The following is a 22,497-nucleotide window of genomic DNA, read 5'->3' on the forward strand; positions in this document are numbered from 1 at the left end:
CAACCAAATCCCTGCAGAAGTAGTATGGGACAGACTGTAAGTATCAAAGCTTGTCATCATAACATGATAAAATGTGGGTTTAGCAGAAGTCACTGGAATTTTCTGCCTTTGCTGTTGTTGTAATTCATGTTAGTGTGAAGCCACTGTACTAGATATCTTGTATGTTAGATTGAATATATTCCTTTCTTGCTGTGTAATACTTTTTCTGCCATAGAGCTGAACTTGTCCTTGTTAAGCAAATTCTCCCATGTGAAAAACACCCTGCTTTGTAGTCTCTTCTCCAATATTCATGAGCAGTATCCTGGACAATTAACTCTCTCTCTCTAAATCCATTGGTCATTATGCTCCATAAGCATTTTAACAATCAATACATAGTGTGCCACTCATCTCCTGCAGAAAAAGTATGTATTTGATTGCTCTTAAGTATTTGCTTTCCACAGAAAGAGCTCATTTTTTATTCAATACTTCCTAGTTATAGTGTTAAATACGACTATTTCTATAGAAGATACTTTTTCTTTTCATATTTACGTATTAATTCATATCACAGAATTCTAGAAATGTCTACTGCTTTGAAAAAGAAAGGGAAGAAATAAATAAATACACATATTGGTAGTAGTAATTACTTATGGTTCATTCCCTTCAGCTAGATACAGCAGATCTTCTTTCAAACCTTATGTCTCTGTTTCTATGAGAAAATTACATTATTGTATTTGTTGGAAACATTGAAATTCAACGTGCACAAACCTTGCCACAGATCATTGCATGGATGGATCTAAGTCTTTAGATTTCAAATATAATTCAATTAAGGATTCACACTCTATCAAAGCAAACATTAGCTATGCATAATTAGCAAACATTTATAAAATGGAAATATCTGCACCAGTATGATTGTGCTTTTATCTAGATAAATTAGTTCATCTATTCTCACTTCATATCTTTATTGTCATCTGGCTGTTTATGCAGGTTTTATTCCATGTCAACAATGGAGCCGGCAGAATAACAGCTACGTATGAACCAGGAGTTGCAAACAGTTTATGTGATGGAAAATGGCACAAGCTTCAAGCAAACACAAGCAAATATCGTATTTCACTGATAATTGATGGGAATTTGGTTCAAACTGATAATCCCCACATTCAGTCAACATCTGCAGATACAAACAATCCCATTTATGTTGGAGGTTATCCTGGTAGGTACAATAATATTTCTTTTTCCTTCTCTCCCTTCTGTGTACTTTCTTTCCTAAGAATCATCCCTCTGTCCTCCATATCATGAGTTCATGACTGAGTGATAGATCTTAGTTACCATTTTCCATGTTGTTACTGAGACCACAGTGTATTAATGGTTGCATTCTATCATGGTGTAGGAGTTCATTCAGCTGTTGAGTGGGTTGCAGAGATGAACTGAATGATTTCACTTTCCTACGTTAACCTGCTCCTTAATTTCTGAGAAGGATTACTTCTGTGCTTCCGTGTAGTTTGTCTTTTATAGTATCCCTGAGGATTCACAACATCCCTACCTGTATATGCTCAGGTGCAGTTCACTTTTCCCTTTGCATTCAGAATGGCTTATGTTGGAAGGGATCTCAGAGATCATCTAGTTCCAGCCTCCCTGCTACCCTCTAGATCAGGCTGCCCAGGGCTCCATCCAACCTGGCCTTAAATGCCTGTAGGGATGGGGCATCCAGAATTTCTCTTTGCAACCTGATCCAGTGCCTCACCACTCTCTGAATAAAAAATTTCTTCTTAACACCTAAGCAAAAAGTTTAAAGACATTCCCCTCTTGTTCTACCATTATCAGACTGTAAAACTTTGATCTCCCTCCTTCTTGTAAGTCCCCTCAGGTACTGGAAGATCACAATGAAGTCTCCCCGAAGCCTTCTCCAAGATAAACAAGCCCAACTCCCTCAACATTCCTTCATAGTAGAGGTGCTCCAGCCCTCTGATCATCTTTTGGCTTTCCTCTGGACCCACTCCAACAGCTCCACATCCTTTCTGTGGGCCCCAGCTTAGACACAGTACTCCAGATGGAGCCTCACATGGGCAGAGCAGAGAGGGGCAATCCCCTCTCGTTCCCTGCTGGCCACCACTCCTTTGATGCAGCTCAGGATGCAGTTGGCCTTGCAGCTTTTTGTTGACTCATATCCAGCTTTTTGTGTCTCAGGATTCCGCAAGTCCTTTTCTCAGTGAGTTCTTCTCCCAGTGCGTACTCATACCTCCCACTTGGTCTTGTTAAACCTCATTAGGTTCTCATGTAGCTTCTTTTTGAGCATGTCTAAGTCCAGCTGGATAGTGTCTCTCCATTCTACTGTGTCAACTGCACCACTTAGCATGGTGTTGTCAGCAAACTTGCTAAAAGTATGCTCAATCCCACTGTCTATGTCATCAGTAAAGATGCTGAAGAGCACTGGTCCCATGATGGGCCCCAGGAGCAGACCTTTTCTAACTGACCAGCACCTGAACATAAAGCTCTTGACAACAAACTATGATCATCCAACCAGTTATTTATTCATCTGGTAGCACAGCCTTCAAATCTACATCTCTCCAATTTAGAGATAAGAATGTGATGCCAGACCATGTCAAAAGTCTTTCACATATTCAGGCACACAACATCAGTTGCCCTTCCTAGGTCCACGGATGTCATCACTCCACTGTAGAAGGTCTCCAGACTGGTCAGACATGATCTGCCCTTGGTGAAGCCATGCTGACTGTCTTGGATCACCTCCTCATCTTGTGTATTCCTCAACATCTCTTCCAAGAGGACCTGTTCCATGAAGTTCCCATGCATGGACATAGGCTCATTGGCCTGTAGTTCCCCATGTCTTTGTTTCTCCCTTTCTTGAAGATGGGAGTGATGTTTTCCATTCATCTAAGAAAAGTTTCAATAATAATACTTTTCCCTAAGTACAATTTTCTGCTTTATTTTTGCTACTTTTTCATGTCAGGGCTATGCAGGCAGAAGTCACGTTGCAGCAGAAGCACATACATCCCCTTTGCATGTTTTCTTCTAATAAACTGTTTATCTATCATACAATGATGGTAATAGAAAAAGATAGTTACACAGAAATTATATAACTGGAATACTTTTAAATTTTTATAATTCATTTGCCAATAATTTGAGCTAAGACAATTTATTTATTAGGACAGCTGAATTTGGATCATTGTGAGCTTAATCTTTCTGCACTCACACACAAATGTATTTATTTATAGCCTTTTAAGAATTGCATCACTGAGTAGGCTTTGTATGATTTTGAATATCCTGTACCTTTAAACATATCATCACATGCCCACGTAAATTTGTCTTTGAAACAGCTGTTACCATTTTTTTTCAATTTAGTCCATTTATGTGAAAAGAGAGAGATGAAGTCTGAAGGGTGAACTCACTTTTAAATGTTTGGAAAGCTTCAGGGACAATAGCTTAAAATGGTACAGTGTCTTCTGCTGGACAAGGTTTATGAAAAATGAATTAATGCTAATTAAGTGGATCTTGATTAGTATAGGTCTTGCTTGAATACCAAAGTAGTCTTACCAGCATTTTGTGAACCTTTTTGTAAAATAGGGTAACATGATGATAATTATTATTTCAGTACTTCATCCCAAAAGAATAAAGTTCACTGAGAAGAGAGAAACTCTTTAGTTATGTGCTGCAGAAGTGTAGAGTGAGATGTTTCACAGGTTGTACAGTAAAAAGAGTTGAAATCTATACCAACCTCATGTTTGATTTGCCAGGAGAGTCATGGCTATGTATAACTCAGCTATTGCTGACGGTTTCAATTTTTACTTGAAAAGCATCTATGTAGAATGGCTTTTCCCTCTCTTTTCCCTGCTCTCATTTTCCATTTTCCCTTGAGGCAAAATAGTCCTGCAAACTCTGCGTAAGTTATACCAGTGTATGGCTCATGCTTGAAGGCACCAGTACCCATCTATTTAGGATACCCTAGATCATTCAAACGTGATTAGAACTTGGAGCTCATCTGTTATCATTTTTCTATCTCATTTGAGAGGGGAAGCAATTAAATAATAACCTGGATCTTTGTGTTGTGTCAGTTCTCTGGAAGTAGATTCTACATAGTTCATGTTTGTTTTTCAGGTGATGTGAAACAGAACTGTCTCACAAGCAAGAGCTCATTCCATGGCTGTCTGAGGAACCTCGTGCTAATCAGGGGCCAACAGGCTGAATTGTTTGACTTCAGCAGAGCTTTTGACCTGCGTGGAGTCTTTCCTCATTCCTGCCCCGGAGCTCAGCAATGAACTGAATAAGGCCTGTCAGGGTTAGACAGGGTTTTTTTGTTTATCAGTTGCTTTTCATTCTCATTTCATAATGGAAAGATTTTTTTTTTCCCTTTTTTTGTGTGAGAGCCTGCATCTCTTTGATCTTCTGATTGTTTTTCAACTCAGGTCATCCTTTTTTAGTCAGAAACTCTATGTCTGTATTTAACTAGAATTTTTCTAAATAACAAATACCTCTACTACAATATTTAGTGGCATTAATTGAATATTTCTCTTTTGGGAATTTTTATTAATCGGTGTTTACAATATGTGTTCTCTTGATTACTTGACAGTATTTCATTTTATTGTGTGTTGGTCATTTTATGAACAGGTAATAATGTTGAGCCACATAATAAAACTACAATAAACTGCATTATTTCGTGTAATTCAGTTGTCCATATATTTTATTCAGAAGAAAAAGAGTCGTAAGGTTGTGAAGTGAAAAGTACAAGTGGATTGAGTCCAGCAGAGGGAGCAGGAGACTAAGGACATAATTTTGAAGGTATCAGATTCAGAGTCCAATGAAGAGAATTTTCTTATTTATAGTTTCTATAGTAGCTCTTATCCCTTTTCCTTCTTCTCCAGTCCTCCTGGCCCTCAGTAGCTACACTGTTGAGGAGGAATATGTTCCTGTTTATGCTTTCATTTGAGCGGCATTTCTATAGCGCAGAGAATGTGAAATAATGTGTGGGTGAAGAAACTGTTGGGGTCTGGTTTAGCAACAGCTGTGTACTTTGGCAGTGAGAACTAACACATATCTTCTGGGAAAACAATATTTCTTACAAGGCAGAGGGAAACATCTTTGATTCCCTGTGATTCCTATTTTGCAGGCCAGCAAGCAGGTCTGAATTTTCCTGTCATATCTGCCTCCATTTCAAACATGAGGCTTCCAGTAGTTGTGCTTGAGCCAGTTTTGGGGGATGCACACTCAGTCTGACTCAAGTAACAACATCTTGTCATCGATTGACTGGACCACTGAGCGGTGCTGAAACACGTCTGGTACTTGAGGATGGATCTGTAATAATGTTCCTTATGAGTCACTTCCCTCTCTATTTTGTTTTTGAACCAGCAGGATTTTTGCTCACAACTTGAGCTTTTAGTAAGCATTTTTACAATTCCTTCTAAAGTGAATTTTGATCTACTTATATCATAGTAATTTAAAAAAATACTGGCTCAAATAAACCTGAGTTATCAATGATTTCAGTGAAGCAGGATTCCAAGCAGTGTTATCTTGTTCCTTGCTTTGGCATAGATAAGAGGAGCTCCTGGTACAAAGAGGTGTGCCATTTAAGCAGCTATGGATGTAGTGTTCAGGCACTGTAACAATACCATTGCCCTTAGAACAGATTTGCCTGCCATTTTTGCAATCTCTGTCTCCTGCTTCTGTCAAAAAATCATGTGTTTTAACTTCAAGGAGATTTTTTTGTTGGTACTGTTTTTATTTCTGACATGAATACAAATACAATGGACACATTCTCTGTACAAGTACACTAATATGTGGGCTTACATCAACAAGACACGTAACATTATAAAAAGGACTGTAAGGAAAACATACATGCAGACATTTTGCTTTGCTTAGTGGCATTGCATTGTTTTCCAGAGGAGACAGACATTAAAAGAAAGCCATTGAAAAATAAAAACTGAAACACTGTTTGTGTTGTTGTCTGTTAACCCCAAGATGTGATCTAATAAGGTTCATATTACAAGCAGTCATCGAGGCAGAATGGTTTGTATAGTTTTGTCCATACCCTCGAATATTCTTTTTAATATATAGAGGTTATTTCCAACTCTTGTCCCCTATAGCAAGAAACATTTTATCTATGTAAAAGACTAATACAGAGGTATAATTAATAATAGAAAGCTTTGGAATATTAAATCTCTAAGCCAAAATATTGCTCCTGGAAAATGGAAAGTGAGGTAGTTTTTATTAGATGCAGATGCGGACACATTTGCACACGTGAACCTATCTGCATGAACAGGTGAGAGCATTCCAGTTTGCTTCCAATACATATTTCTTGTAGTACTCTGTATGTGTGGACAAATGAAATGCTGTCTTTCTAGAACCATGGAATATATAAATTGAAGTATATAAATGTTTGAGGCATTTTTGGAATTTGTTGAATAAGTTTCTTCCTCCTTGCTGCCACATTCTGATTTATAGCTTTCACATACATTGCTTTTTTAGGTGACAATATTATCACATCTCTGTTTTTAATTTAACTACTGCTAGGAGGAGCAAAATTCCAGGCTTCCCTGTCAAATCTAAGGCCAAAAGTTGAAACCACATTTAAAAATACTGGTGAGAGTGTTTGCTTTGCTGCATATTAATTCAAGTTAGTGTACCACACCAATATGACACAACTTAATGTTTAACAATATTAACCGCAGTACACAAGGATCATTAAGTTCATTTGTATCAAAAAAGTATTGTGCCATTCTGTTTCAGCAACCGCAGGTGTTTGGTCATGCTGTAGTACTTTGGATACTGCTTGGAGAGTCGAGGTTATCTGCTAATGTGCATATCTTAGGAAGTTACAGGCAACCTTAGTATAAAACAAGGGTTCACAGAATGTATTTCATTCCCTCAGATTTGTCTTTCTGAAGTTGCAAAGTGATAAAAGGTGAAAGTTTTCTAATAATCCCTTGTATTCAGTGCAGAGAACAATGATATTTAAGATACATTTTTGATGAAGACCTCATTTCAGGTCCAGAATGCACAGATACTCTACTTTTTCTTTCCATGCACAGAACTGAGAACAAACTGAGAACATGAGCTGAATGGGAAGATGCTGAAAGTCAGTGTGTTTGTCTGAAGATGGTACTATAGAAAGAGTTGCCTTGTTTGCCATTACAAATTCTTTACCTAATGTTCAGACTTTCCATATAGTCATAAAAGCTTTTTTGTTGGTTTTAAATACAATGATGCTTAGCATTTATGTTACGCTCTTTGTTTTCAAGGTACTTTCCATATAAAATCCCTTTGCTGCGTTTGTCGTTCCTATATGGGTATTTATAATTCTTGCTCTGCTAGTGAAGCTGTTTGGCTGTGTCTGAGAGCAGAATTTGACTCCAACTAATTCTCATATTACCTTTACATGGAAAAGTACTCATCCTGTAGTAAAGCTAAAAAAAGGAGGGCAGCACAGCAGAAAAGATTGTCCGTGATCGCAGAGGGGAACTAACTGGAATCAGAAAAAAAGCACACAACAAAACATTAATTTCTAAGCCTATGAGCAAACCACAGTTCTACTCTCTCTCTCTCTCTCGTATACTTAAATTAAATAGTTGTCAAAACAAGTAGTGCATTTTATAACAAAACTGTCCTAGTCTTAGCCTGGCTGCAACTATGCACCCATTAGTGTTATGAAAAAGAAAACAAAAACAATGGGAAGTTAAAAATTATACACATTTTAAAGTAGACAAAAAACCCAACAACACTTCTAAATTTCATATTTTATCTAAAGAAGAAAAAACAGAAAGGCAGGATCTGCCCTCTGTAGACATTGTTGCTGGTAAGAGTGCAGATTAGATGTTGATTTCTTTTACTGAACACTAATTCATCACTGCAGATCCCAATTTGCTTTGAACCAGAAATAGTTTCTCAAATGAGACAATCGTCATCATCATGCAGCTTCAGCAGCTTGTCACAACCTACAGGGTTTCTCTATGACACAGTATACTCTATGTTCACCTAGAAGACTTGGTTCAGAAGGCTTTTACACTGCTAGTTGGTACCTGAGGCGTCAGCTTCAACCTCATCTGTGTGTCCAGATCGTGAACAGTACTAGCTGGTCACAGCGGGTGAATTCACTGTGCAACACATCTGTGTGATGATGGTAACACTGAAGTGCATTTGAAGATGTTCCCATTCTTTCGATAAGACAAAGATGAAAAAGTATCTGCTGTTTTACAGAGACTTGTGTATTTCCTACTCAACAAACATACTTTATTTACATAAAGTATAGCCCAGAACCAGATGGTTGGGTGAAGAAGAGTGCTTACCCTAGTGACTGGCTGCCAACTAGGCATCCTTATATTTGCTACTCTATACTGTCAATGCAGTTAGAACCCACTGTTCTCTTGTCACTCTACATGTTTTCAAGGATTGCATGCAACCAGCAAAAGTAGCTGCAGTTTACTATGTATCTGTAGAAACCCTAGCACAACTGGCCCTGGTTTGACTGTGGCCTTAAGGCCCCCATTGTGAAGCATTTAAATAAGAGTATTAAAACCCTGCACTCATTGGAAGCTTTTTCTCTGTGCTGTGTCATACAAGATCTGGATGAAGATCTTTTTTCCTCAATGCAACCGAATAGTATAAAAATTGCTTACATATTGAAGTTAAAATAAAAGAAAAATCATTAGGTTACAAATTAAGAAACTATAACATTTAATGAAAAAGATGGTGTCCGCAAGTGGCACCATTAACACATAACTCATAGTGTGGCATTACACAGACTTAAATCTGAGCATATAAGGTAAAAGATGAAGCCAGAAAATATGTCTTCTCACCTACCATTCATCTCCTGAAGCTTGCACGTAAGACAGGGGAAGGACGGAGACAATGGTTTGTGGTGCTACAAATGCACACAGTAACAAGATCCAGACACATGGTTCCAGAAGACTGATAGTAATAGATACAGTGGTACTACATAAAGCGGTACAGCTGTCTACACAGTAGTTCTTCCCCTTGCTTCCCTCCCTCCCCAAGCACCAGGTACTGATGAGGAGTGATTGAGAGATATAAATAGTGCAGTAACGCACTCTGCACAGGTTTACTTTCAGCAGAAATGTTTGATATTGTTGCGTGGTTCCTTCTTGGCATTGCTGCAGGTTGAGATCCTCTATTTTGCGCTTGACAGATACCTTCTCCTTGAATGTCTTTGTTATGCCTCTGTGTTACATTGTGATCGGTAGCGTTTCATGCATCCTTGGATGCCACTGGATTATTTCCTCCCGCAGAATCCATATTCCAATGCCAGGTCAGGAAACAAAGAACTCCATGTGTGATGGGCTATCTTCTGTGCCTCCGTACCTTGGTCTGTCCTCCTCAACTCCTGGGCCAACTCTAGCACAAGCACAATCCATAGGAAAGCATAACTGATGTGCGGCATTGAAATGGTCCAGGAACTGGAGTGATAATTCCTAATATCAAAAGTAGTACATGATGAACATCTGTAGGACAGTACGGTAGAAAGGAATGATATCCTGTAGGCAGCTACCATTTTGTTTTCATCACTGACAAAAGGTGAGAGCTTCTTCAAATGACAGGCATCACAGCTGTCCATTTGGCCTTTGTCCAGTATGCTACAGCCTTGTGCTTCAGCTTGCTTTTGGTTTTATCACCCATTCTGCCTGAGGATTTGCATGGTAAACATCTAAAATGTATGCATCTGGATCCAAACAGTGCTGACCTGAAACAAAAATTGAAAGCCACAAGTCATATCATGTTTTGAGTGCACTTGGTGAATAGGATAAAGCTACGTTAAAATATCCTTTAGTGAATCTCCAACATGCAAAAAGTGCATTTAGTACCCAGCTAGTGTCTTGCCTGGCTACGGAGAGCAGCCTGAGTAAATGCGCCAGTGATTTTGCTTGATTTGATTCATAATTCACTTCCACTTTCATGCAGGATGCTTTGCATTACTGAATTCTGGATGTGGCATTTAGTCAAATGTTAAACAAATATTACAGTTTCTCTATAACCATTAACAACACTGTTACTGCTACTGGGCTGGAATTAAAACTCTGACTTAGCTTCTGCTCTATTTTTAAATGCTCAAAATGTTGTTCCACAAAATTTATGTTTTTATCCACATAGGAACTTGCAAGATGAATGCAGACTACAACAAAATTTTTGAGTTTCAAAGTCTAGAGATTGAAGGTTTCTTTCAGTAGGTGGAAAATTGTAGGAAGACAGGAATTGTCTTTGCTACGTTTCCCACAATTTGCTTTTCACATAGAAAGAAGTGTTTGGTGCTTGTTAATTGGATAATAAGGGAATAAACCCTTGAGTTAAGTTGATATTGGATTTATGCTGGGTGATGCAGACATTTAAGTATTGAGGTTATGCTGCTGTGACACGAAGGATTATAGTAAAATTTTTGTCCAGTTACTTAAAATGCCATTAGGATCCTAATGATTTATAAAGTAAAACTTTATAAAGGAATTAATGCACCACCAGTTTTTTAAGGTACCTTGGAACATCTAAGAGTATAAAAATCATATTAAAATAGCATATAAATTAAATGTTCAGATTTCTTTTTCTGCAAGAGCATATTAGAAATACTTGAGGCAGATTATAGTAACAAAAAGAGAACAGATAAAAAGCTTACTGGGTTTGCTGCAAAACTCCAGAGAAGGGATCTCCAGAAAAGATCCTTTCCTACTGGTAGTCAGCTCTTAAATGGGTATAAGAGAGGTGGAGCCAGGCTCCACCCCTTCTGGCAGCTTAGGTGAATTGCCTTCACCTGTGCTCCTGTGGATGACTCATTGCTTGCCTCATGTGATCAATCAGAGGTTCAGGCTGTGATTCACCAGTTCCCATACATGTATTCTGTAATAATTTTACAGAGATTTTTTAGAAATGACCGGCTGTAGATTGGACAGAGAGGAACCTTATGAGCTTCAACAAGGGTGAAAGCAGTGTTCTACACCTGGAAAGGAATAACTGCATACATCAGTACAGACTGGAGGCTGACCTGATGGAAAGGAGCTCTGCAGAAAAGGAACTGGGTGTGCTGGTGAATGATAGGTTGGCTGTGAGCCAGCAGTGTGTCCTTGTGGCCAAGAACCAATGGCATCTTGGGGTGTTAAGAGTGCGGCTGACAGGTCAAGGGTGGTGATCCTCCCTTTCTGCTCTGCCCTGCTGAGGCCACATCTGGGGTACAGTGTCCAGTTCTGGGCTGCTCAGTTCAAGAAAGACAAGACAACTTCCAGCAAGAGTCTAGCAGAGGGCCACAGAGATGATTTAGGGGGCTGGAGCATCTCCTTCTGAGAAAAGGCTGAGACACCTGGGACTGTTCTGTCCGGAAAAAAGTAAGCTGAGGAGGGATATTATCAATTGTTATAAATACCTAAAGGGATATATTCAGTGGATGGGGCCAGGTTTTTTTTACTGTGATGTGCAGCGACAGAACAAGGGGAAATGGGCACCAACTGGAACACAGGAAGTTCCGCTTGAACATGAGGAAGAAGTTCTTTACTCTGAGGTTGACAGAGAGCTGGAACAGCTGCCCAGAGCAATTGTGGAATCTCTTTCCCTGGAAGTATTCAAGATCTGCCTGGCCATGTTCCTGTGCAACCTGCTGTAGGGAACTGCTTTAGCAGGGGTTGGCTGAGTCATTTCCAGAGGTCCCTTCCAACCTCTGCAAATTTCATGGCTCTGTGATTCTGGAAATCTAGAAGAACTGAGTTTCATCAAACAGCTGATTAAAGACTGAGAGAATCCAGAATTTCAGTATGAAAAGAGAAAGGAGAGGGGCAGGACTGTTCAATATAAAATTAAAATCTGTTTTTTCATCCTTAGGCCAGGAACCCATGTGGCAAGTCACTGTTGTTATTACAGAAATGTCACTGCATGCAACACAGAACAACTCACTACTGCAAGGAATTTACAATATAAATAAAGTACATGTATGAATACAAATATATTAGACCCATATAGGCAGAGGTTGAATTCTCAATTCTGTGTTTTTATCTGTAAGAAGTTAACACTTAAATGCAATGAGAAAAAAAGGAAAAAAACAGTGAGAGAGGTAAAATGTATTTGTAAGAGGCAAATCAAGAAGCTCTTAACCATGGAAAATGCTCAGTTGTGAGTGCAAGAGAGGTAAATGAAAGGTCAGATGAGATTGGCAGGGCTGCAGGAGGGTCCTGCTGGGATCTTGCCACCACATCACCCCATTCCGTGGGGTGCCTCTCCAGCCAGCAGGCATTGTTACATCAATTTTATGAGACTTTGGATCAGCTTTTCTGCAGATGGGCAGGAGAGAACCAGCTGTGTGAAAATAGCACTGATCTGGGGTGTTTTAGAAGCCTAAGGACATTCGGAGTCAAATTTTCAAATAGGAGACCTACCTATATTTCCTCCAACTTCATGTAAACTTTGGATCTGGCTTCTCACATTCTGTGACAATCCACGGCTAGGAGAGAAAAAAAGTGTTTGTTTGTTTTTTTTTTTTTAATTTTGTGTGTGTTATAGCTACTGCCTATCAATTGCCACTTATATTAAGCAGAAATTGATATTTTTTCCCTCTTCTCACGAACTTACTTATCAAAAGCAAGGACTTCAATCAAACTGAGCAGAATATATCTGCTGTAGAGGTATTTTACAGTGCAGAGTTAACATACTTTCTATTACACTATTGTTTATTTGCAGAACAGATTAATGCAATAATGTCTAAAGACTGCAAGAAGGACTTTCAAATGCAATTTGCCATTTCCCATAGCAGTTAATAATTATCACTCTACATAAACAAAACCATGAATGTTTTATGGGCAGATATAAGACAACTTTGTATTCTTGATGTGGCATGCCTATAAAATGTATGTTTCTGGTAGTGGCATAACAGAGGACAGGCTGATTCTGTGTGGGAGCCAATTATTAAGTAGAATATAAAGAAGAAAATCAATGGTTAAAATTTCTTTGACTGACGTAACCATAAATTAGCAATTTTGAATTGTAAAAAGAATTCTTGCAACACAATGAATCTCTGAGAAGAGGACAATCTATTCGTTAATGGTTCTGGCATTATTATTCAGAAAAAACAAAATGTTCTGTTTTACCCACCTGTTTTCACAGTGGAATCGAGCCAGGATGTCTTTGGCTTTTGTTTGGCTGTTGAGTTGAATTGCCATAGAGACTTTTGAATGCAGTGGTGCATAAACTCTTATTACCCCCTCAGGTATGTCAGACTGCAGGTATGGGGGAAAAGTGACAGCTCCCTAAAGTCAAAATTTAGCAGAGTAAGTCTGAGGCACATATAATTGTAACTCCATTCAGAAGCAGCTCTGCAACTCTTTAGATACTGCTTGCAAAAATTGCTGTTAGGGATTCACTCAATTATTTAAAAAAATGCATTTACAAACATACAATTATACATTTATAGGTACAATATAGTAAGATACAACAGAAAGACAAAAATGACTTAGTAAGCATCACTTAATCCCATTAATTTTAGTTATTTGCAATAATAGTTTGAGTCAAGTTGTTATCTGAGATTTTTTAAAGTAGTTCTGTTAACACTGGCAGTGGCTAACAGCTTAATTAAAAATACATAAAAATGTACTTCCATTTGAAGATGGAATTCTCTTAGGCATGAAAAAAAAGTAGTTGTTTCCACGTTCTAGAACTTCAGCTAGATCAAAGTTTATGTACAGTAAAATATTGAAGTAGCATATGGTTTCTGTTAATTTGCAATTTGACCTTGTGTAGGGTTCAAACAACCATCTATGAATTTTATGCACTCTTCTATGATTAATGGCAGATAAATCAATTAGCAATGTTTGCATTCCAGTCCTAATCCAGTTAATACCAAGCTGAGCAGAGCACAATTGTCTCTCCAGTCTCTGTAATTTAGGACATCTGAGACCCAGGCTTTGTGTTAAGTGCTCTCAAAATTCAACTCAGTTATGCAAACAGAGTTTTCCTCCAATTTACCTTTCATAATTCAGCTACCTGACATGGTTAGTTTCCTTTTTATTAGATGCAAAGTCAATTACTGTGATCAATGGATTTATGTTTCTAAAGGTTCAGGGCTGCAGTAATGGATGCTCCTTAGAAGCTCTCACTGTTCTTGCTCCAAACTGAAGATAGTTTTTGACACAGAGCAGCCTATACCAACATTTTAAACAAATACCTACATCTGCCTCTGCATAAACATATGTCCTTCCCGAAGTACATTTCAGTCAGTGCTAGAAAATGAGTTCTTCAAAAAGTTGATTTAGCATGGATTCACCATTCATAACATATCCTTTCTCTTTCCATTTTACCCAGATGTTTTCTTCTGCAGTTTATCTTTTGTCTGTGTTAGGTTTCTTCTCTATTTCTTGCCATTTCTTAACATCACTACTTCCTACTCTGTTTTTTCTTCTTTTTCTTCCACCCTATTCTTCAATATCTGCAGGCACCTCTACCAGTTCCTTGATTACTCTTCTAATTAACCAATCTCCATTCTTTCAAATGACCATGAAAAGACATAAAGGCTTTCTGTGTGGACTAATTGCTGTGTTGTCTGATTTGCACGGTACACCTAACCTGTATGTTCATCCCAGGTCCTGTCTATTGAAGCAGCATTCATCAAATTGAACTCCATATGCAGTCAATGGAGAAAAGCTGGTGGCTTTAAGACTTCCAGAAGATCTTTGTATCAGACTTTCCTAAGCCTGAGCTGGATTTAGAGCTCTGAAAATCCTCCACTGTGTCCCCCTCTCACCACTGACTGTGGTGAACACCAGCAAAGACCTGAAGCCAACTATTTTGTCAGATGCTTAAAATTTAGACCCAGTTTTGGTGCCTCTGTTAAGTAAACTATTCTCTTTCTGCTTAGGAAGTTAGTGCAGAACTATAAAACCAAAATTTGCATGGAGAAAATTATTGAGTGTTCAGGACTGGGGCATGGGTAAGTATATCTACTCCTAATATGGACCATCCTTCTACCCAGCTGCAGATCCATGGACTTTTAGAATATCTGCAGATTGTTGCCATAAAGGTCAGTCCATGCATGATCATCTTCTTATAAAACAGGTCTAAAAACAACATGTGTGTGTGTAACAGTTTATAGCTTGGGCTCCTATAAATCCTTCTGCCAGCATCACTTTTTCTGTCAGTCTCCCATGTTTTGTCTTATCAAAATATTAGACTAAGAAGCATGTCTTTCAAGAAAGCTCCCAAATAAGCTTATTTTCTATAGCAAAATACACAAGCTGCTGTCTGACTGGAAAGCTAAGGGATTTTCTGTTATAAAGATTTATATTAAACCCACTGCTCTAACACATTCACTCATACTACTTTTCCCTACAAAAATGTATTTGATTTAAATACAGTTGAAGAATTTATCTACATCAACCATAATTACTTGAGAGCAAGTTCCTTGCTGTATGAGGGACTGCACAAGTAAATCATGTTGACAGTCACTGCTGTGAGGAAGAGAGCCTCTATGGTAAATGAGATGCAATAAGCAAACTTAGGTCAACCACTTAAAAAGGGTTAGAGGATGGCTTGTATGGCAGACTTAGCAGAGTTAAGGAGAAAAGCAGAATGAAGGTCTGACATTGGTCTAACTAATTGTAGGTGAGGGCACTTAAAATAGAAATAAAATTTGAGGAAATATTTAAAGCAATAGCTTTATACACCTCTGCAGGAATTTCCTCCCCATTTCCCAGATACTTTTATGACATAAGAGAGGAGGAACATTAATTAAGGCTGCCACTTGAAGATGTATATCACACCTCTGGTCTTTCAGGTCTCTCTCTCTCCATGGTCTTTCTCCTTAGAAGTTTTCTCACTCCTTTGTCAAACATCAGCTGCCTCTTGCTGTTGTTTATTGCTGCCTCATTCATTTTCCTCACCTGGGAAATCAGGAAGGATGGAACCTAACGGGAGAAAACCAAAGCTGAGAATAGGCAGTAGACTTTTCCCCCTCCTAAAACTGGTGTTTGGTTTTTATAAGGTTGCCAATTGGAATGCATCAGAAGCTCTATTCCCAGAAAAATACATAGGATTAGCAGCTCTCTCTAACAATCCACCTTCAGTGAAACTAGTTATCTTTCATATCATATCAATTTTTTATTTATATCTGCCGTTGGAGGAACTTTACTAATTGGCTGTTTTTGCAATCCCCAAAGATTCTGGCATGCAGAAAAGAGTTGAGTGTGCCAATTTTCAGAAGACAGCAAGTGGTATGTACTTTTGGCCCATGTTATTATGGACTAGACTTTAGGAAGTCTTCTAAGTCTCATTTCTTTCAAGTCTCACCTAGGCATCTAGATGAGATCTTACTCCTACACATTTTCCTATAGAATCATGGAATTGCTCAGGTTGGAAAAGACCTTAAAGATCATCAAGTCCAACCGAATATATATATATTTATAAATATAAACATTGGTGTTGGATAAGTGCCTTTTGAGGGTAATTTATGATAAAGAGCATGTCTTAGGCAAGGTGAATCTTTCAGAGGCATCTGTTACTTTATTTCATTCCAAGTATGTGAGACTTCAGTTTCTAAAGAATAGCTAAATTTCAGGAAGGCCAGTTCACTCTGATTTCTACACATGTAGATGTGTAGCAAAATCCTTTCCTATACTGGAGCCATAAAGAGGGAACCAGCATTACAGTGTTACTTACTGTCCACAGGATATCCTGGTACCGAATTAAAAGCCGCACAATGTGTGCAGTGGTGGCAGCTGCTTGCATTTCTTGTTGGTTTGCACGTTTTCCTTTGTAGATGAAGAGGTTTGGTGCAACAATCATAGAAACATTCCACAAATTCATTTTATTTTTCCTTCATTAGCAACCACCTTCTTCAGGAACTGAAGGAAAGCCTGGAAAAACAGCAGTTATTATGCTCAGTCTCACAAAATATTTTACCTAATTGCAGCATTTTCAAACACATGACAAAGCTGCCATGCTTGCACTTGGAGGTGAAATTCAGGAGATTTTGCATTAAAATTTGAATTACTGTGATATTTGCTAGAACAGCCACCCATTGACCACAGACATTAAAATACACTATAATAAATCCTGTGCCACTTAGGGCATGATATCAAAAACAATGGAAGTCAAGTAGAGTGTCTGCAGTAAGGCTCGGAACTCTAATAGAGGAAAGATATAGCATTGTTGGAAGGAAATAGCTAATTCCTTCACAGATTTCAAGGTGTCATTTTTGATGTATCTGGTCAAGGCTCTTAGGTTTCAATTGTCAGGGTGAATGGGCCTCTCGTCATACATACACCAGTGCCATATGTGATATAATCTGGGTATTTCTGCCAGCAATCCCCAGACTTTTGTTCTGGGATAATGAAAGAAAGAAATGCTTAGTGGTTGTTCTTTATTGCCACTTTTACCCATGCATGACAGAATAAAAGGAAATGTTTCACTTTTGGGCAATTTATTCAGAATTTTGCATGACTGACTAAATAGGATGGATTGCATTTGTGGTTAGAATTGGGGTCTGCCAATGAGTCCTTTTGAAACACCATTAAAACCATCATCTTTGTACCCCAGTGTTTCAATTGAAACATTTTTACAAACTAAATAACTACAAAACAGAATATATGCTGAAGAAATTTCTAAATTATCATTTGTTTGCAAGATGATATATCACTATGATTATCATAGTTTGCAAGAAGTGACACTACTTCATTTCTATAATCATTTCTACACATGTAGATTTTTTGCTTAAAAGTCTAGTGATAATTAATGCTAATCTCCTAGCATGTTTTATATATACTTCTCCATACCAGCATGAACTTCGGTATAAGAAATAATCATCACTGTTCACAGTGGACTTAAAAGACCTTCAAGCACTTTAAATTGAGTTATTATTCATGTCCTATATGCATTCATTACTATTGACAGAGAAGGTACCTAGTTTCATAAATCTATATCCAAACTGGCCAATGAGAGATCTTCTGGAACTGGGAACCTCCAGAATCTTGACGAGCAGAAGACCTGAGGGAACATCCGTGGTTCCCAGGCAGCTAATCCACCCAGATTTTTTTTAAGTGGAAACAAATCCAAAGATCCAACCAGAATCTCTTAGGGTCTGGACACAGCTCCAAATAGACCTGAGAGCTGCAAAGAACCCAAAATGCTTGTAGCCTCTGTGATTGTAAGTGTGAATGGTAAATGGATGTGGGTACTGTGAAGCAAAACAGCTGAGACTGAGTCCCTGATATCCATGCAGTAGATATACATTTCAGGGAGTTTTACTTTCAACTAACTCCTCCGGTCTAGTCCAGTGGACTGGAAGTCTTTCAGCCCTTGGGGTGCCCTAGATGAGTTCCTGAGGGGCAGCTTCTCTTTTGGTTTCAGCCCAGAGAATTTCAGTTATACAAAAACCTCAGAAAGTGAACTTTCTTTATCCTAACTATCCAAGTATCACTTCTTTTGAGAGGTTTCAGAATAAATGGTATCTGGGAATTAGATACTTTCACAAGGAATTAGATACTTTCAGTAACTGTTTCTAATGTCTCATAAAGGAAATTCCAGCCAGGGAATAGGAACAGCTCTTCAAGGAAATTATAAGAAACACAGATGAGAACTTTCACAGTGCAGCATCTGAACACTGACTGTTGGGAAAAAAACCCTCTCTCATTTAAAAGTCATAGACACCACAGAAGGCAGGTGATAGCAAACAACAGACTCACCTTAGCTGTGTCCCTGTTGGCTTCAGGCAGAAGCATGATCAACAGATGCAAAGCTTGAAGCTGTAACTTGATCTTGGGGATTTCTAAGAACATGAATAATTAATATTTTTGAAATCTCATTTACAATCACTTTGTTCTAAAAACCTAGTTGCCCAGACAGTCTAGATACAGAGCAGCCACTAGCCAGTTCAGACTAGCATGTTTAGCTAGTAATTAGAAGTGATTTCTTTCTAAAATGTAAAATCAGCACAGTGGTTTTTTTTTTTTTTTTTTGTCTCTTCATCATCTTGGATCTTTGACAGAGAGGGAGACAAAGATTATATAAAACTCTTTCTAAATAAAAAATAGCCGATATTTTTCAGTGTTAGCCAATTTCTCTCTGACGTCCTAGTCAAAATTTGTTGTACACGAATGAAGTTCTTCCTCTCTTTCAAGTGGAAATGGATATTTATTTTCAGAATTTTTTCATACTAATATCTTTAAGTGAATGCTTGTTACAAAATACTATCATGTTTTCAACAGTTGGTATATATTCAACCAGTGCAGTGGCCACTAGAGCTGAGGTGGAGAGGATGGAAAGGATGCATACTAAATCTATCCTTCACTTCCATTCTAGGTGGATAAATGAGGCTGCGGGAAAAATAAAGATGTTGTGTTGATATTGTCAGAAGGAATACAGTAACTCTATTTTGCTCAGATACCTCCTGTTCAGTCTTCTTCACAATAGAAAATGCTCTTCACTGCATGCACTCTGGGACTCATAAGAAGCCTACTCAGGTATATGAAGGTTGCAGCAAGGGATCATCACCTCTCTGTGACCTTTAAAACTACCTCAATGGAGACAAAGAAAATTTGGCTGCAATCTTATATAAAAGTTCAGAATTTTCTATACTAATTTGCCTAATAAATTCACTATCCTGACTGGTACTCTCATACTGTCCTTGCTCAAGTGAATTTACAGTATAATGAATAGGTATTGCAAGGTACTATTGCATTTTCCCTGGAAGAGAAATGAACAAAATGTACTGCAAATGTCACAGGGTGTATTTTCAGGGTGTGTATGCTGAAAACAAAATGAGGTTGCCTGAGGCCATTTGTGATCACACTCGTCTTGTATGAATATTCTGACCTCAGCATAAACTTCAAGAAGAGTAAAATAGAGCTAATAGTATATTAAACAAAAGGAAGTGACTTGATCTTACCTTGCAGAAAATTTCATTCGTGAAATCTGTATTTTGTATCAATTAGATTGCATACAAAAGACATTGCTCAATCATTGTTTGCTCACAGGTTTCAAATCTTATGTTAAACAGTACTTTAGGTATCAGTATCTGCAGATTTTTTTCTCTTTAAAAAGGAAACCTTGCAGAAAAATTAAATGCTTAGGTGAGGCAGTGGGATTTTCGTCTTTCTACTTCAGTTTATATGAGCTCCTTTTTTTACCTACTTTCCACTAAGGTGATGAAAGCAGGCAGATATTCCACTGTGAATAGTGGACTTGGGAGTTCTCTTATAAACATTTTAAGTAGTCCTGCTGCATCGTTGTTTCGTACTTGATCCCAGTCAAATGTGTCTTCATAAAATTTTGTCTCAAGTTCTTGATGGAGATTCTGAAAGATAAAAGGAACATCTGATTTTCAGATATTGCTTCTGGCCTGGTAATTTTATGTCACTTAAGAAAATCTTTTACAAACCACAGACATATTTACACCACAGTTGAATTAAAGTAGCTCTAAACCAGTTGTGATCCAGGTACAGCCACGTGGAGTTCAGAGATGGTTAACAAGTGAGACTCCTGAGAATACTTTGAAATGCAGGTTAAATTCGGTTTGCCATAGCTAGATTTCCACCAGTGACACATTTGAACTAACACATTTGAACTACTTTAAAGGAAGACAACTTTGTGCATTGTTTAGTGGGATTTTTAGCACAATATTTCTTTTTGTTTAAAGCACTCCTCCAGAGGTTTTGGCCTTTAAATCACAAAGGATTTGCACGTTTGTCTTCACCACGAGTGAAACTCCTAGACAACCCGTTGGCACTTCAGCCCAGGGACTTTGAGTGAATGGTTTGAAAGTCAGGTTTTCTTGTCTTCAGAAGGATGCTTTGTGTTAGGATAGCCACAATTAATTCTGATCGCTTTGTAGTGATCTCCTTACCTTCAGAAAGCCTGCAGTTGATGAACGCCAAAGAAAATCACAACCCTCAAAAACATAAGAGAAAGCTCAAATAGATAGATAAAATTGATTGCATTATTTTGGGTGCCCAGTTACTCCTGGTCCAGTGTTACCATTTTGCTCTATAACAAAGCTCTGGAGGGTAACAAATTGATATTTCACATGTGTATGAGTGGGAAATATTTGAAAAGGTTCCTAGAAGAAGCAGAATTTGGCTTCAGATACAGATCACTGTTTGGAAAATGAAAGCTCCATAAAAAAATTGTTGGCTAACTAAGAATGAAGTATTTTTTTTCTAATGTAAAGCTAACCATGAATAATACAACTTTCACAATTACTGGCCAAACACTGCCTTATCCATAGGAAGTCTGTTAATGGTGCTTTGTGAGACTATTTTTGACAAAATATATTGTTGTTGATATTCAGGTTTCAGTCATGTTTTTGTCAAATGTACATTACTAATATGCAAAAATAAATAAATAAATACATAAAAATAATCCAATTGAACAGAAAAGCTTTGAAAAATGAATTCTCTTTATGATGTCTTACATGAATAGAAGGAAATTACATATCAAATATGGTCAGTGAAGTGAAATGGCTGGCAGAAAAAGAAATTGAGGGTCAGTCATTCAGGATTTGGTATGTAATGTTACAATCTCATTTTTGCTAGCACATTTTGCAGGTTAAAATCTAAGCTATCTATCTCAGCTTCCTCCATTCACATCCTTTGCACATAATCTACACAAACACCTGAATTAACTTTTCTTTTGGTAAATTACTGGGCAATGTGGAATAGAACTCTTCACCTCATCAAAATCACAGAAGGAAAGGAGAATTACTCAACATTTTTTCTTCTGAGAAAGAGGTAAAAATTAAAAGCAAGATTTCTGAAACACAAACATGTGTACATATATATATACACGGATACTTATGTATGGATATATTTATACACACATATCTAAGTGCTTTTAAAAAAACTTTTTGGCCACTTTTTTACTATGGCTGATAGAATGGTAGATTATTGTTCACTGGAGCTTTCATTGCAAATTAGATTAGAGACGGAGGAAAAGTTGTATTTATTTCTTCTATCCTTTGTTTTATAGAAGAGTAACCTTAAATCACTTCCATATGCCTTCTCTTTCTCAAAACAAGACTGAAATAAAACTGGAATGCCCTCAAATCCTAATGTCATAATAACGTATGAAGGCTTTGAAGAATGAAATCTGGATCTGCTTTGAAGAAAATTTTCTCTTGCTGGTTGGATTACTGGACAGACTTAAGTGAAGACAAAACTCAAATAATTTAAAATGTTTACGTGGACATTCAATACCAGAAAGATATAGATAAAATCATACCTCAGAAAGTCTCTCTGGGTAAAGGCAGTGAATAAGAAGTGAACAAGACAAAAAACAATATATGCAGAAAAATAAGAAAGTCATTAATGAGGTAGGGCAGAGCTCTGCCTTGCGATCTCCCCAAAGATGTCAGAGAAATATAAGATTTTGTGAAATAATACTTTAAGACTTTTTGTGAAGAAATGAGGAATCCAAAAAGTACAGGGTTACAGGGAATTAGGAGCTCTCTTGTTTTATAAATCTACAATGTGAAAGGGAGTTGGGATGCTGCTGCCTATCTTTGGTGCTTTTTGCATGCTGCTTCTTCTTGATGATCTCTAGCCCAGTGAT

The 22,497-nt window shown here is 37.8% G+C and overlaps 2 protein-coding genes across 2 annotated transcripts in view; one reads left to right on the plus strand and one right to left on the minus strand.

The window, feature by feature from the left end:
- The window catches only part of LAMA1 (laminin subunit alpha 1), a 73,987-nt gene extending 69,336 nt beyond the window's left edge, over positions 1–4,651 (plus strand). Inside the window, exons 60-61 of the mRNA XM_010708786.3 lie at positions 964–1,186; positions 4,087–4,651. Coding sequence (XP_010707088.1) covers positions 964–1,186; positions 4,087–4,247 — 384 coding nt within the window. The 3' untranslated portion in view covers positions 4,248–4,651. The remainder of the gene's footprint in view (positions 1–963; positions 1,187–4,086) is intronic.
- Positions 4,652–5,683: 1,032 nt separating this feature from the next.
- Positions 5,684–22,497, minus strand: part of ARHGAP28 (Rho GTPase activating protein 28) — a 74,080-nt gene continuing 57,266 nt past the window's right edge. The window contains 8 exon segments of the mRNA XM_003204978.4: positions 5,684–9,679; positions 12,345–12,409; positions 13,057–13,211; positions 15,717–15,860; positions 16,612–16,769; positions 16,772–16,808; positions 18,636–18,718; positions 20,083–20,245. Of these exon segments, the coding sequence (XP_003205026.3) occupies positions 9,588–9,679; positions 12,345–12,409; positions 13,057–13,211; positions 15,717–15,860; positions 16,612–16,769; positions 16,772–16,808; positions 18,636–18,718; positions 20,083–20,245 (897 nt within the window). The 3' untranslated portion in view covers positions 5,684–9,587.

The sequence above is a fragment of the Meleagris gallopavo genome, chromosome 3 (genome assembly GCF_000146605.3).
Source record: "Meleagris gallopavo isolate NT-WF06-2002-E0010 breed Aviagen turkey brand Nicholas breeding stock chromosome 3, Turkey_5.1, whole genome shotgun sequence".
NCBI lineage: Eukaryota > Metazoa > Chordata > Aves > Galliformes > Phasianidae > Meleagris > Meleagris gallopavo.